Raw genomic sequence first — 15,588 nt, 5'->3', positions numbered from 1 at the left:
TATATATATATATGTGTGTGTGTATGTGTGTATATATATATATACATATATATATGTACACATATATAGGCATATGTGTGTGTTTGTGTGATCGAGCGCCTTTGGAAAATTGATTCATGATTTTGCCCCCCCCCAATCTGAAAAATGGATCGACGCCCCTGTCATTTATTTATTTTATGTTTGTTTATGTAAATTACCGTACTGTATTCATTTTAGGTTGCCCTCCAGTTGCCCTGTAATATGTTGGTCTAGAACAGATAACCTAGGCTCATTGTTGTCATACTTTTCCTTTTTATGAATAAAAGATGATCGACAAAAATATACAGTTTTAAAATAGGACTTATCATTATCACGAAATGTTTGGTAGACGAGTTAATTTTGTTTTCATCCGTACCGTATACTAAAACTGGCTTCGCACAAGAATAGGGGTCGATTTAATGCTGACTAGTGATAGTTACTACAGTACTACCCTGCATAAGTCTTGAATGATCAGGTGATTGCTTGCCCTCCGATCGCATTGTACATTATAAAAAGAAACAATCATTACGTAATTCTCAGAGAAGCCGTAGTAGGGTTCATGTATACACTAACAGGCTAACCAATATAGTGCGCGGTCTATGAGGATGAATAGGATACGGTTGTTCTCAATCCATCAGATTTCTCTGCTGGTGTAATTATATTTTTCATCGGATCACATCGTTAATCTGTGATCACGTCGAATGAAGTAAGCGCATATTTTCATTTTGTTTTATCAAGTTTATCTTAACCAGATGACGACATAGTAGCTAGCCTATAATAGGCCACAGTAGGTCTATAGACCTGCATAATACGACTATGATCAGATGATTAATACGTCTACCCTCGGATCGTAAACTAAAAGAGAAATCATTGTAGATCAATGACAACTGTATAGCGAGTATTACGTAATTCTTCAAAGCCGTAAACAGTCTTAATAAACGGATCATGGAGGACGTGCTATATGGATAGACATCATGATACGGTTAGGATAAAAGCGAATTTCTGCTGGTATGATTTTTTTTATCGCAGCACATCATTAACCTATTATGATCACGTTGAATGAGTCAGCGCAATATGTTTTTATCAAGTTTAACGCTAAGTGTATGATGTAATCTTATCCAGATGACGACATGTAGCTACTACAGAGGCATATACTAGAGCAAAGTCCCTTGTCAGGCTTGGATATTAATTGGACTTTGCATGTGATTATACAGAGAGAAAGAATAAACGGATAACATTGTCTGACGAGGTTGACTAAAATGTAGTTAATGATGGTTAACAAGGTTTGATAGGAAAGACACGTTGACCAGCCGTATGTTCAGAGCGAACTGGACAAACAAAACTGACCGGATGAGTTTAGCAATTTGACCAGATCAAAGCGAATAATCAGGAACTCATAACGTCTGCATGATAATTCGAAATTGTACTCAAAGAATTGTCGGTATATCACTTACATTTGTTTCATTACATGATATTTTATCGACGTTGGAATTTTTTCTGCCCTCAAGAAATTAAGAAGGTAAGTGTTAAAATTTCTTTTGAAATAATCTGACTAAAGATAGACCGGGATAGAACATACATGATTTGGGGGCAGGTTTTTAAAAGGCTTTTTCATAAAGTGTCGAAATGATGGTTTAAAGAATGTTTCGTCATTATGATAAGATATGTTCGTATCCCCGGTGGGGAAATAATAATAGGCCTAGATAATGCCTATCTAGGTTGAATATAACATTCAATTTCCCCGACGAAGATTTTTTAGAATGAATTGCCACTGTTTGAAATAAACAAACTTTCCATCCATTTGCATTTCACGATTTTTCCATAAAGGTTGCGCTAACCAATAATATTCATATTTTCAGAAGGCGTTGCTGATATTGACTTAGTATTTTTTCATACAGAGTCCTGTATTCTGTCATTACCTTGCACATCAATGACGCCATTAAACTTAAAGGACAATTCCACCCCAACATAAAATTCTAATGAATGAAAAGGGAAAAATCCAACAAATATAACACTGAAAATTCATCATAATCGGATGTAAAATAAGAAAGTTATGACATTTAAATTTCGCTTAATTTTACAAAACAGTTATTATATACACATCCTGGTCGGTGTGCAAATGAGCAGACTGATGACATCATTCACTCACTATTTATTGTGTATTTTAGTATATGAAATATTCTAATTTTTCCTCATTGTCAAGTGAAACGGAGATTAATTTCTCCCTGCACATGTGGAATTAGCATACTTTATTACTATATGCTTCAGTCAAGTTTTTTCCTTTATTGTCAAATCTGTAAAAAAAATAATGAAATATTGTATAATTCAAATCATACAAAACAAAAAAAAGTGAGTGATGGACATGGCGTCTGTCTCACTTGCGTGTCACTGAGTTGTGCACATAACTGTTTTGTGAAAAATAAGCAAAACTATAAGATATCATAACTTTCTGATTTTACATCCGATCTTGATGCAATTTTCAGCATTATGTTCCTGTAATTTTTCTCTATTCAATAAAATCAACATTTTTTCTGGGGTGGTCTTTAAATCTAATATATTAAATTATGAATGACTTATTCATCAAGCGGTTTACCTTGTCTCGCTATTTCACTTGAAAGAAATTTGTACAGTTTCCTTGCACCTTATACACTAAATACACAAAACACCTTAAATCTACATTAATATTTTACACATATTTATGAATAGATTGATTTTGCCTTGCTTTTACTAGAAATAAAAGGACTTTGAATTCTTTGATAACATTTTTCATCTTGCGCATGAAATAGGCCCATGTCAATGATACCATTAAAATATATACATATTTTGTATCGACATGCCTAGTCAATGCTTGTTCATGACGATGTTGATATTGTCTTGCAATTTCCTTAATAATACATTTTCCGTTTACATGAAGTGTGGGTCTGTGACAATAACCCCAGTAAACTTTTTAATACATATTTATTCATTAAATCTAAGTTGATGTCATCTCGCTATTTAATGCGTGATTAGGCCCGGGGCCACCCCCCCCCCCCCACACACACATGCCCCAAGTTAGTGGCTCCAAATAAAGAAATAGAAAATGGCCCGATTTCCAGCTACGTTGATGTTGAATTACCACTGATGTTCTTTTACTGTTTAAGGTTATTTTCAATGTCAATGTTTTCTAAATCTACCTTAGAATCTCAAAATGCCCGATGCTCAGATAGATGGAGAAGGAGAAGGAGGAGGAGAAATGATAGATGTGATGACGTCAGAAGGAATTGATGTGACGATACCTGGTGAGTTAATACTACCAGCAATTTTCAAAAAAACTATCGTCAAATTGAATTTACAATTCACCCGAAAAGAGTTCAGCCAGTTCCATTGTGTTGGGAAATGTATGTTGGTAATATATATATATATATATATATATACATATATATATATATATATATATATATATATATATATATATATATATATATATATATATACATACACACACATATATATATATATATATATATATAAAACAAAATATGCTGAAAATAATGCTTTCATTTCCAATAAAGTTTTTATTGCCAATGAAAACTTTATTGGCAATGAAATCTTCAGCATATTTTGTTACCTTACAGAAGCCAGTACGTGAAACTTTAAGATATATTATTATGTATATATATATATATATATATATATATATATATATATATATATATAATATATATATATATATATATATATATATATATATATATATATACATAATAATATATCTATATATATCTATACATAATATGTATATATATATATATTATAATATTATATTATGTATATTATATATATATATATATATATATGTATGTATATTATTATACAATTTAGTAGCAAATTTATTATTACCCAATTATTGGTTGTAATTATAACTATTTGGAAAGATTTTAACCAATAGTTGTGTAGTCAGCATGTTGCACAGGGTTGGTTAAAAGTTTGACATTTTTCGCCCAACTATTTTAAGAGTAATCTTTTTAATGATTATTTTTTTATGAAAATAGAAATAACGAATGATGATCATTATATTACACGTCTACAATCATTTTATAGAAAAAAAATATCCTCCTTGACATGATTATGGGAATGGGTTTGTAATAACATTGTAGCAGGTATGGGAAGGGCTGCTTGCTTCCCAAATGTGTTGAAGTTGAAGGAAATATAAAAAGAAACGGGAAGTCCCGGCCATTTATTATCCAACTAGATTGGTTTTTATTTATAATATAAAATACTTTATAAAATACTTTTTTGTAAAGTACTTCAAAGTTAAGTGATTTATGAAAAGTTTTTGTGTCGGTGCCTTGCTACTATACAGAACATGATGATGGAGTTCACAACACAGCGGTTGCCTTGGCAACCATAGGAGCGTCAACGACCAACGTAGGGGTGATCGACTCCAATGATGACCACGTTGAGAAGACCCATCTTAAGTATGGAGAGAAAGAAGGCTTCAAATACAAAGAAAGCATGAAACTTCTTATACCGATCCGTCTCAAACCTACGTGAGTTCATTCATAAATCATTCTCCATAAAACCATTCAAAGGGTTAATCTGATTTGGGTTTGAAAATGATATGTTTCTATTTGATGTTGTTCATAAATGATCTGTAGACAACCCTTTGACAGCGATCTTTAGGAGAAAAAACCCCAAGACAATAATCCCAACTAACTTTCTTTCAAAGAATGTGATAGAAAACAACAATTATTATTGTCATGATATTTAATATCAAGTTATCTGGGTCGTTTACGCCTCAAAAACTGTCAAATCAATTCTAAAAGAAAATGTAGCAACATTAGACTTTTCAATATGGAAGAATTTTATATTTTTAAACGGAAGTCTTGCTCGCTTCCGTTAAATGTGAGATCAATTTGATAATGATCATGTTCAGTTTCGGTTTCGATTTATTTCTCCTCTTTAACAACAACTAAGACACAATACAATATACTTTGTTATAAACACTAGATCAATAGATTTTAATTTTAATAGATAAAAACAGGAAGAGTAGGAAGAAAATGAAAGGAAATCAGCCAAATATCAAAGCTTGTAAAAGGTGCTAGACTGTATCGGTGAGCAGGTATGAGTGTTAATAGAAACAGATCAATTTAATTCATACTTGATAAACCTTAAATCAATCATGAATTACAGCAAAAAAATATAGCAAATAAAAGAAAAGAATCGTATCGCGTTCGTGAAGTTCGACTAAAATAGCTCACATGATAATTATTTGACATGGTTGCCATGCAAGCGAGCGATAACATTTTTATACAAGATTCCAAGTTTGTGATAGATTTTGACATAATATTCATGCTTATATAGTGGCGAACCCTGTAACCTTTTTTTTTAAACCGACAAGTCACAGAAAATATGACTTTGGTCATTGTTCTTCTTGTCAAATATTTTGTTAAATAATCTCTTTTTTGTATTCTCTTTGTTGATATGTTTATGAAAAAGTTACAGAAATCAATAAATGAAAGTGGAAATTGAAAATGATGAGAAATAAGTTATAGGATACTGGCCCTCAAAAGAAGATGACCCTTCTCCGACAACGTGCTACTTGTCAACATCACAATTTATAAAAAAAAAATTATTTCACTTTGGAATTTTCACAGAAACGAAGAATTTTCACCGATGGATCACAGCGGTCTGATATCGTTTGTTTGGCTTTCCTGGATGTCTTCTTTATTCATGAAGGCTTACAAGAGGACGCTGGAGTACTCGGACCTGTGGACGATGTCGGATTACGACAGAGGCGATTACAACGGTGACAGGTAGAGATGAGGAAGGGGAGAGTGATGGTGACGACGATGACGATGAGAATTAATATGGTCATGGTTTCAATAGTGCTGTTGGTGACGATTATGGTGACGATGATGATGTTGATGAGAAAGATGATGATGATGTTGATGATGATGATGATGATGGTGGCGGTGATGGTGTTAGTGGAGATGGTGATTGGAATGGCGATGACGATTATGATGTTGATCATGGTGTTCGTAGTAATGTGGCGGTGCACCAACACAACCACAACACTACCATGGCCTTACGAAAAAAAAAATCCTGGAGGGCGGTGGCAGGACACGTAAAAAAATCGAGAAACAAAAGCGAAGGAGCGGATTGACTAAAGTCAATTTGAAAAATTTCATTCACACTTTTGATGATGGAGATGATGATGATGATGGTGATGGTGGTGATGATGATGATGATGATGATGATGATGGTGATGGTGATGGGGATGATGATGGGGATGGGGATGATGATGATGGTAGTGGTGGTGATGCTGCTGCTGCTGATGATGATGATGATAGAAAAACAGAACGTATTGCATTGAATTGAAACAAATTCACACAAAAAAAACAAATGTATGAACCGGAACAAAATGAAGCTAAATTCTTCTTTTCTTTCTAGATTTGAGCAACTTTGGGCTGAAGAGGTTGCACTGAAAGGAAGCGAGGAGGAAGCATCCATGGGCAAAGTAGCATTTCGGTTTGTACGGACGAGACAGATCATATCAGCTTCGGTCTTGGTCGTATCAATGATGGCTTCATTCCTAACGTCGGTGAGTAAACGGCTATGCTACACTGCAAAAACACCGGTGTTAATTTAACACCAGCCCGGTATCTATACATGTACATGTCCACACAAAGAGAAGTATTGAAACAACACAATTTTGGTTTTAGTCTAACACCAGATTGGTCTTTTTATTCAACACCAGGGCCCGTAACACAAAGGTAAGCGATTAATCGTACGATTGATATCTACGATTGATTGTGCATTGTAGTCTATGGAATCAATCATAGAAAAATGTTCATTGCTAAGCTTTGTGTTACGGACCCCAAGTGGTATTAAAACAGCATCTGTTTGATTCCAAACTGGTGTTGTTTCAATACTTTTCAGGTGTAGACATATATAGATTCCGGGCTTGCCGGTGTTAAATCAACACCGGAGTTTTTACAGTGTACAGTCCAATGCTACAGTCACACCAACGAAACCCATTCCAAACCGACCGATGATATGTAATTCAAATTGATACAAAAGCCTTTGATCGATTCGGAGTCGGCTCGTTGGTGTGACATTATTGCTATTTCGAAGATTCCAGTCCGAAGGTTCGTGAATCTGAAGATTTGTTTTTGCGAAAATGAAAATGTATTCTTTCCACCGAAGGATCGGTAATTCAATTCAATTTAATTTGTATTTCATTCCTTAACATAATACAAATACAAATAATTACAAGATAAATTAATTCAATTTAAATAAAAGCATGAACAAAATTCAACATTGCATAAAATATTCTGTAGGTTCGTATAGTTCTTTAGTCCGAACATTCGTTTATCTGAAGATTTGTAATTCCGAAAATGAACAAGGTTCGTTATTCTGAAGGTGTGTTTATTAGAATAACGAATAACGCAAGGTTCTTTATCATTTTCGTAAAAACTACCGTCAAATAATGAAAAATCTTTAACGAATGAATAGAGGTGGTGGAATTATTCATAAGCGTTAACCCCAAATTGAATGCATTTACCATTACTCCCATATTTCTCTCATCCAGGCGGTCGTCGTCCAGAGGCTACTGGAATACACCGAGCAGGAGGAGGTCGATCTGTGGTACGGCATCGTCCTCGTCGTCTGCATCTTCTTCCTTCAGATCGTACGAATATCGGGCGACGTGTTCTTCTGGACGTTCAGCTGTCGTACGGCCACACGGTTACGCAGCGGTGTTCTCACGGTGGCGTTCCGGAAGCTGGCTAACCTCAGAAGCCTGAAGCAGCACAGTGTTGGTGAGGTAAGCTGGTCGCGTAGCCTATTTGAACAGCAAAAAAAAATGAAGAAGAATAGTGATGGGGGGGGGGGGGGGGGGGTGCAAGAAACCTACATTCATTTCAAAAGCGAAAGCAAGTCCCAAAACTGTGCGCAAGTCTACTTAAATGCAATTTTTTAGTTAATTTCCGTTCAAATGCATCTCCACTTTCTTACAACTCCTCAGTGCCCTAGCTCTTATTATTCTACCTATGTACGCTTGATTTACAACTGTACGTATTAACTGTCTTGCAACACATTAGGGGACAAGAGAAGTAAACGAAACAAAATGAAAATTATAAAAACTACAAAGAATAGTTTCCCTATAGTAGTCTATAAGCATACTCATAGTTTGTACGCGTGACTTTTTCCTCTACAGGAGACCAAAAAGGTTGATATGTTGATACCTAATTGATCTTTATTAGCACGTCTCTCGAAGACGACCTTTGGTTGTAAGTTTGCTATTTACATTCTAACCTCTTTGAACATGTCAATGTATTTGTAACAGACATTAAAAATAGCCACCGACTCAGTGGCGTACCTTGGATTTTCCACAGGGGAGGCAAAAACGTCCGCCCAAAAATTTGAAACGCAAAAAAAAAAAAGAAAGGTCTTCAATCACAAATAAAGGATTTCGTACCAGACAAAGAAATTGACAAGCAAAAAAAGTCTTCAATCACAAATAACACAAATAAAGGATTTCGTACCAGACAAAAAAATGGCAAGCAAAAAAAAAAAATCAAAGGTCTTCAAGCTCGTCAGGAGGGGGGAGCAGGGATACGTCTTTTGCATGTGTTGTGGCTCGTCAGGGGGGCAGACTGCCCCCACTGCCCCCACCCGTAGGTACGCTAGTGCACCGACCACTAAATCTTCTCTTACTTCCATGCCTGCAGATCGTCAACGTGTGCGCTAACGATAGCCAGCGTCTGTTCGATGTATGTGTCATCGGAAATTTCCTCGTGTCGTCAGCGGCCCTCCTCATATCGACGCTCGTCGCCACGCAGTTCATCGTCGGTGTCGGAGCGTTGATCGGGACCCTAGCGACGTTCATCATCTTTATACCCCTCCAGGTAATATCGTCTCCCTCCGGCATATCCAGCGCTTTCACTTTTCAAAATCATGTTCATTTTATCTTGTTTACAACAAAATACAAATCAAGGAAATACAGTCGAGTCAATACAAATCATTACACTGTAAAAACTGCAGTGTTAAAACTGACACCACTTGGTGTTAATAGAGGACCACATCCTGAGGTGTTAACATTACACCCTAGAGATTAAACATAACACCAAAAAGAGTAGATTTAACAACAAAATGTGTTGTAATAACACCTATAGGTGTAAAACTAACACCACCAATTTAACACCGGTGTGAAATAACTGGTGTGGTCCTCTGTGTACACCGGTTAACAACACAGTTTTTGCTGTGTACGTTTATTGCAGCAATAATCACAGTTGAAATTTTAAAAAAATCCAAGTGATGAAAAACGAGGAGACATAAAATGGAAATAAGAGGAAGTAAACTGAACATAGAAGAAATGCATAAAAACGGGAGATCTCAGTGGTGTAGCATAAAAAAAACATGATCAATACTTACAATCCCTGGTTTCGACTATTTTCCCCCGCCATACATGTTTATCCTCGTCTTCATAGCTGTGTATCCAATATGCATCTTAAAATGTTATTGCCATTGTCTTATTTATATCGAATTATTGTATTGCACTTTTTTCTCTCTCTCTTGTCGAATGTTATACTCTGATATATTTTGTGAGACATGAAGATAAACCAAACTGAGACTGGAAAATTCAATTTTCCAAACGTTGGTTTATAAAGGAATCATTTTACATGCAATTTTATTTTATCTAACCCTCGGTTCATTACGTCACTGAAATGATTGATCGGACTTTTCGCATTTTCTACGGGGAAACTCTACAATGCACCAATACCTTTGAAAATGCAAGTCAAATCACAATGGAGAGCTGAGAGGCTTTTGTTGATTGGTGGACCGGGACGGAATAATAATAGTAGTAGTAGTAGTAGTTGACTCTGGACACCGACACAATTTGCAATTGTTCGTCCGGTGATCTTCGGATGATCTGCTGTCCCAGTCCACCAACTTTCGACAAAAGCCTCTCAGCTCTCCATTGTGATTTTTATTGCATTGCGTTGTGTAGAGAGTTTTCTCGAAATTTTTTGAAAGTCTCAATTTTCAATCTCCAGGCGGTGGCGGGGAAGACCATCTCGAAGCTGAGGATGAAATGTATCAAGGTGATCGATGTTCGTGTTCAGAAAATGAACGAACTCCTGACCTTCATCAAGCTCATCAAGATGTACGCCTGGGAGAAACCATTCTCAAAGGCAATAGGAGGTATGTATCGTTTTAAAAGCATCACGTGATCAAATCTACTTTTCGAAATAATTGAATATTGAAACGTTGCTTTTCATTTTAGAAGTTCTTATTCTTGATGTATTCTTGCTTTTAACCTAATTAATGCGTTTTCTTTGACGCTGTATGAACGGTTTTTACTGAAGTAATAACTTCATATATTTACTGTTTTTAAAGAAAAAAACTTATATAATACAAGAGTAAAAGTTGCATTTACATTCTTAAATTTTCAATATTATGCTCCCTTCCCCCCCTTTTTTGGTTTATATCCACGATATTCTTTTTGAAGGATTATGCACCTTACAAAACGTGGACACCCCCGCTTTTGCAGAATGATATTCCGATAAAGGCCTACTTGAAAATTTCTTCATATACTTTTCATTTCATTTGAATTTTCTGAATAAATTCATATGATTATTTCTCATAAATTTGTTCTTTATTTTAATTCATTATTTCGTTTTCCACAACCATTTTCTTGTAGGTATACGTGGACGAGAAAGGACTTATTTGGCCAAGGCAGGAATCCTCCAGAGTTTTAGTTTATCTGTCGTACCCATCGTTCCAAGCCTTGCTTCTGTACTTTCGATTATTATACACGTCTCAATGGGCAACTCACTCTCCGCCGCACAGGTGATGTTTTCGTTAATGTTATTTCTCTATTTCACTCAATTCTTCCTTCAGTTCGTTCTTTCATTTTGTAACTTTTCCCCACACTTTGATTTTATTTTCTTTTCTCGTTTGTTCATTCGTTGAATCTTTTTCTTTCTCCTTCCTTTCTTTCTTTCTTTCTTTCTTTCATTCTTTCTTTCTTTCTTTCTTCCTCCCTTCTTTCCTTCCTTTCTTCTTTCTTTTTTTTCTCCCACCTCCCTCCCTTCTTTCTTTCTCTCTCTCTATCTCTCCCTCCCTCCTTCCCTCCCTGCTTTCTTTCTTTCTTAATTTGTATTTCCATATTTCGTCAATAAAATTGACGTCTTGAAACAAAATTGAATTATTTTATTTCAGGGGGGCTTTTGGAGGGGGGGGTGTATGTTTTTGTGGATTTGCCAAAGAAACACAGGATATTAAGATCTGACAAATTGTTTATCAGGGTCCCCATGGAAAACAGTATTTTACCTATTGTGATTTGTGGTGACTTCCCTGCTGTAATAAACAAATAAATTATAGAATAAATAAGTAACCATGTTTTCTTTGTTTCTCGGCTATATAGGCCTTTACGCTTGTATCGTTATTGAATGTGTGTCGTGCCGTGATTGGACCAACTCCTTTCGCAATCCGTATGCTGGCCGAATCTACAGTAGCACTGAGACGATTGAAGGTAGGCGAAAATCCTCATGAATATTAGTTCCTTGGAGTAAACTTTATTCCTTTGATGAAATTTAATAGCATAAATAGCAATAGCAACAGCAGCAGCAGCAGCAGTAGCAGCAGCAGCAGTAGCAGTAGTAGTAGTAGTAGTAGTAGAAGTAGTAGTAGTAGTAGTAGTAGTAGTAGAAGTAGTAGTAGTAGTAGTAGTAGTAATAGTAGAAGTAGTAGTAGTAGTAGTAGTAGTAGTAGTAGTAGTAGTAAAAGTATAGTAGTAGTAGTAGAAGTAGTAGTAGTAGTAGTAGTAATAATACAAGTAGTAGTAATAGTAGTGTAGTAATAGTAGTAGTAGTAGTAGTAGAAGTAGTAGTAGTAGTAGTAGCAGTAGTAGTAGTAGTAGTAGTAGTAGTGGTGGTAGTAGAAGTAGTTGACTCTGGACAGCGACATATTTGCAATTGTTCGTCCGGTGCAAATCTTCGGATGATCTGCTGCCCCAGTCCACCAACTTTCGACAAAAGCCTCTCAGCTCTCCATTGTGATTTTAAATGCATATTCAAAGGAATCGATGCGTTTTAGAGAGTTTCCCCGTAGTAAATGCAAAAACTACCTTCTGTTGTCATAAGAATCACTTTATTTTCCTTTTTTATTCATAGTCAATCATTATTATGGAAAAGGCAACACCAAGTGAGAAGCTGAATGGGAGTAGCAAGAACGTGATCGAGATCACCGGCGCAGAGTTCGGATGGGACGTTATCACAAACAAAGAAGACGAGAAAGAACAAACCGCCATGGAAACTGCCATCGAAGATGAGAACCAGAACGGAGAAGTCAAAATGAATGGACACGATAACAAAGGTGTGTTTATTATTGGACAAATTGCGAAATTGTGACTTTCTGTGACTCTCAGGCTAGATGTTGCTCTCAGCCTACCAGATGCAAGGATTTGCAGCAGCTTATATATTTTTTTTAAATCACTGACTATTTGTTTTTGTGAAATTATCCCGAGACATCTGTGATACAACTCACTGTATGAACCTGCTTGCAGTTGTCAGTTCGTATAATGATCTCTTCTTGGCCACCAATCACAATTTCGACGCCAAATGATTTTTTTTTCAAAAATTGAAATATACTACCATGTAATGTCGATGAAAAGATTCAGACGGCGCCACATCCAGGGATACACAAGTACAAAAATACATATCCAATTTGCACCAAAACAAAAGAGGAAAATAATATTCATTTTGGAGATCTACCATCAAAGACTTTTGGATAGGCAAAGTAATGTTTGACTCTTGGAAATATTTCATTTTTGGTCACATCTTTCTTCTTATCATTATTGTTTACTGACATTTATTTCGTGCTTATTGATTAGGAAATGTTAATTTCTTATCTCATGCATATAATTATTCACTCTCTTCCAGAAGTGGTCATAAAGAATGGGTCGACAGAGAATGGCAAGACAAACGGGGTTACGAAACCGAAGACGAATGCCGAACAATCGAGAGGTCAGAAAAAGATGGCTGTGGAAAAGGTCTCGAGCAAGACTGTCTCTGTTCTATTTGATATCAACTTTGATTTACCAAAAGTAAGTATGACAATAATGATAAAAGATGATGATGATAATGATGATGATCGTGACGATGATGTTGGTGATAATGATGACGACTGTGATGATGATGATAATGATGATTAAGAAGAAGACGATGATGGTGATGACGAGGGTGATGATGAGGATGAGGATGATGGTGAGGATGATGATGTCGATGATAATCTTGATGATAAGATGATGATCATAATAATCATCCTTATGCTAATTTAGATGGTTGTGATTATGAAAATGAGAATGACGATGATAACGGTAATGATGACGACGACGATGATAATAAAGATATTGACGATGGTCACGTTGCTGTCGGGGATACTGAAAAATAGGAAGTTGATGATGATGCTGCTGCTGCTGATGATGATGATGTAGTAGTAGGCGGCGATGATCATTATGATGATGACTACGCTAAATGCTTACCAAGACGTTAACACCTAACATTTTAAGCCTTGCTGAACATGTTCTTATTTGCTCATCCAGGAACAACTCGTTGGTGTATGCGGATTGGTCGGAAGCGGTAAATCTTCTTTGATCAACGCCATCTTGGGTCAGATGGAGAAGGTCAAGGGCTCCTGCAAGGTCAGAGGAAAGTTCGCGTACGTGGCCCAGGAGGCCTGGATCTTCAATGCTACGGTCCGGGAGAACATCCTCTTTGGGACACCCATGGATGAGGAGCGATACGCAATGGTCCTCGAGGCCTGTAGCCTCAAACAAGACCTGGAGATATTAACCAATGGAGATCAGACAGAGGTAGGCTTTTTATAAATGAAACATTTATAAGATTTTATATTGCTTCAGTTCGGTAGTATAAATGTGTTTTTTTATCAGTGGTAATAGGTTGGGTTTCCATAATATTCGTTAACAGATGAAGTCCTAGGCCTTGGGTATAGAAGTCTTGGCATGGGCGTTGAGGATTTGGGCCTTGACTACAACACTGGCAGTTTTATATCCCCAAGATTGAAACGACGTCGAAGGCATTCTGTGTCATTCTATTATGAATACAGTTAAATCGAATTATTACCGCCATAATCACCGCTGCCACCACATCAATAATGAAAGAGTTACTAGTCATTTCGGTGCTATGGGTTTATATCCCACCGCTGCCACCATATCTGTAATAAAAGAGCCACTGGTCATTTCGGTGCCATGGATTCATGTCCCACCGCTGCTACCATATCAGTAATAAAAGAGTCACTGGTCATTTTCAGTGCAATGGGTTTTTATCCTGCCGCTGCCACCATATCAGTAATGAAAGAGTCACTGGTCATTTCAGTGCAATTGGTTCTTATCCTGCCGCTGTCACCATATCAGTAATAAAAGAGTCAATGGTCATTTCAGTGTCATTGGTTTATATCCCACCGCTGCCACCATATCAGTAATAAAAGAGCCACTAGTCTTTCCAGAACCATTGGTTCATTTCAGTCAGCATCCCATTTGAAATTTTCATGTGTTTGAAGAATGGGTGAAATCTACGGTAGATATTAACATATAATTTTTTTCTTCCGGTTTTTCCATCTTATCTACAGATCGGGGAGCGTGGAATCAACGTGAGCGGAGGTCAGAAGCAAAGAATTAGTCTAGCCCGTGCCGTGTACGCAGACAATGATGTCTACTTCCTCGATGATCCTTTGAGTGCAGTAGACGCACACGTTGGGGAACACATCTTCAACAAGTGCCTCAAGGGGGTCTTGAGCAACAAGACTATTCTCTTTGTCACACATCAGCTTCAGGTAATAATGGATGATTGTTTTGACTGATATTTTAACAACTATAGTGGCATAAATTATCTTTATTACTATTGTCATTATTATTGTCAGTGTTATTATTATCATTATTATTATTATTATTATAATTATTATTATTATTATTATTTCATTCAGCTTAATGAAACATATAAACACCATATGCAAACAATAAGATAGATTGGGATTGTACTTAAGGTCCATAGGCCATTGATTTGGCATTAATATCGTGTACATTAAATGGTGTAAGTTCTGGTGTTATGAGGCAAATATACGGTGGCCCGTTTCACAAAACCTGATTCAATAACAAATGTACAATAATATTCTAAACCTACTGAAATCGTTTGATTTGATTGGCTGATAGTAAACCTGCAATACAGAAATTCCGAATTTGTAACTACATTATTAGTCTTGAGATCTAATGGAGATATGAACCCATTGAAAGTGATATGTAATACCTTTGTTCATTGCCAACTTAATTGGAATACAAATATTGTAACGAGTAGCAATCGATACAATGATATTGGGTCTCTTGTCGAAGAGATAGCTATTGAGTATAATGTGTTTAATAAACTAAAGAAATATTAACAAATGACAAATATAAGAATATTGCATTGTGGGTAAAGGAACGGAGGAGTATAGTTGATAACTGAAATTGATGGTACTCAATATGGATTTGTAATATTATCTTTCTGTTTATGGTAACTCCCGTAGGAA

The 15,588-nt window shown here is 36.1% G+C and overlaps 1 protein-coding gene across 2 annotated transcripts in view; it reads left to right on the top strand.

Moving 5' to 3' along the window:
• Positions 1-583: 583 nt before the first annotated feature.
• Positions 584-15,588, top strand: part of LOC121429605 (multidrug resistance-associated protein 5-like) — a 30,274-nt gene continuing 15,269 nt past the window's right edge. Inside the window, exons 1-14 of one of the 2 annotated variants that reach the window (XM_041626720.1) lie at positions 584-1,537; positions 3,197-3,296; positions 4,361-4,547; positions 5,655-5,813; positions 6,451-6,601; positions 7,592-7,825; positions 8,733-8,909; positions 10,059-10,206; positions 10,706-10,854; positions 11,432-11,539; positions 12,180-12,381; positions 12,951-13,111; positions 13,610-13,879; positions 14,656-14,859. In XM_041626720.1, coding sequence (XP_041482654.1) covers positions 1,487-1,537; positions 3,197-3,296; positions 4,361-4,547; positions 5,655-5,813; positions 6,451-6,601; positions 7,592-7,825; positions 8,733-8,909; positions 10,059-10,206; positions 10,706-10,854; positions 11,432-11,539; positions 12,180-12,381; positions 12,951-13,111; positions 13,610-13,879; positions 14,656-14,859 — 2,301 coding nt within the window. In that variant the 5' untranslated portion in view covers positions 584-1,486. Of the gene's footprint in view, positions 1,538-3,196; positions 3,297-4,360; positions 4,548-5,654; positions 5,814-6,450; positions 6,602-7,591; positions 7,826-8,732; positions 8,910-10,058; positions 10,207-10,705; positions 10,855-11,431; positions 11,540-12,179; positions 12,382-12,947; positions 13,112-13,609; positions 13,880-14,655; positions 14,860-15,588 lie in introns of both variants that reach the window. The other variant, XM_041626719.1, reaches the window with a different exon arrangement.

Source organism: Lytechinus variegatus, chromosome 16, assembly GCF_018143015.1.
Source record: "Lytechinus variegatus isolate NC3 chromosome 16, Lvar_3.0, whole genome shotgun sequence".
Taxonomy (NCBI): Eukaryota; Metazoa; Echinodermata; class Echinoidea; order Temnopleuroida; family Toxopneustidae; genus Lytechinus; species Lytechinus variegatus.
The sequence above is the reverse complement of the archived record's forward strand: the minus strand, read 5'-3'. Positions and strand labels throughout refer to the sequence as shown.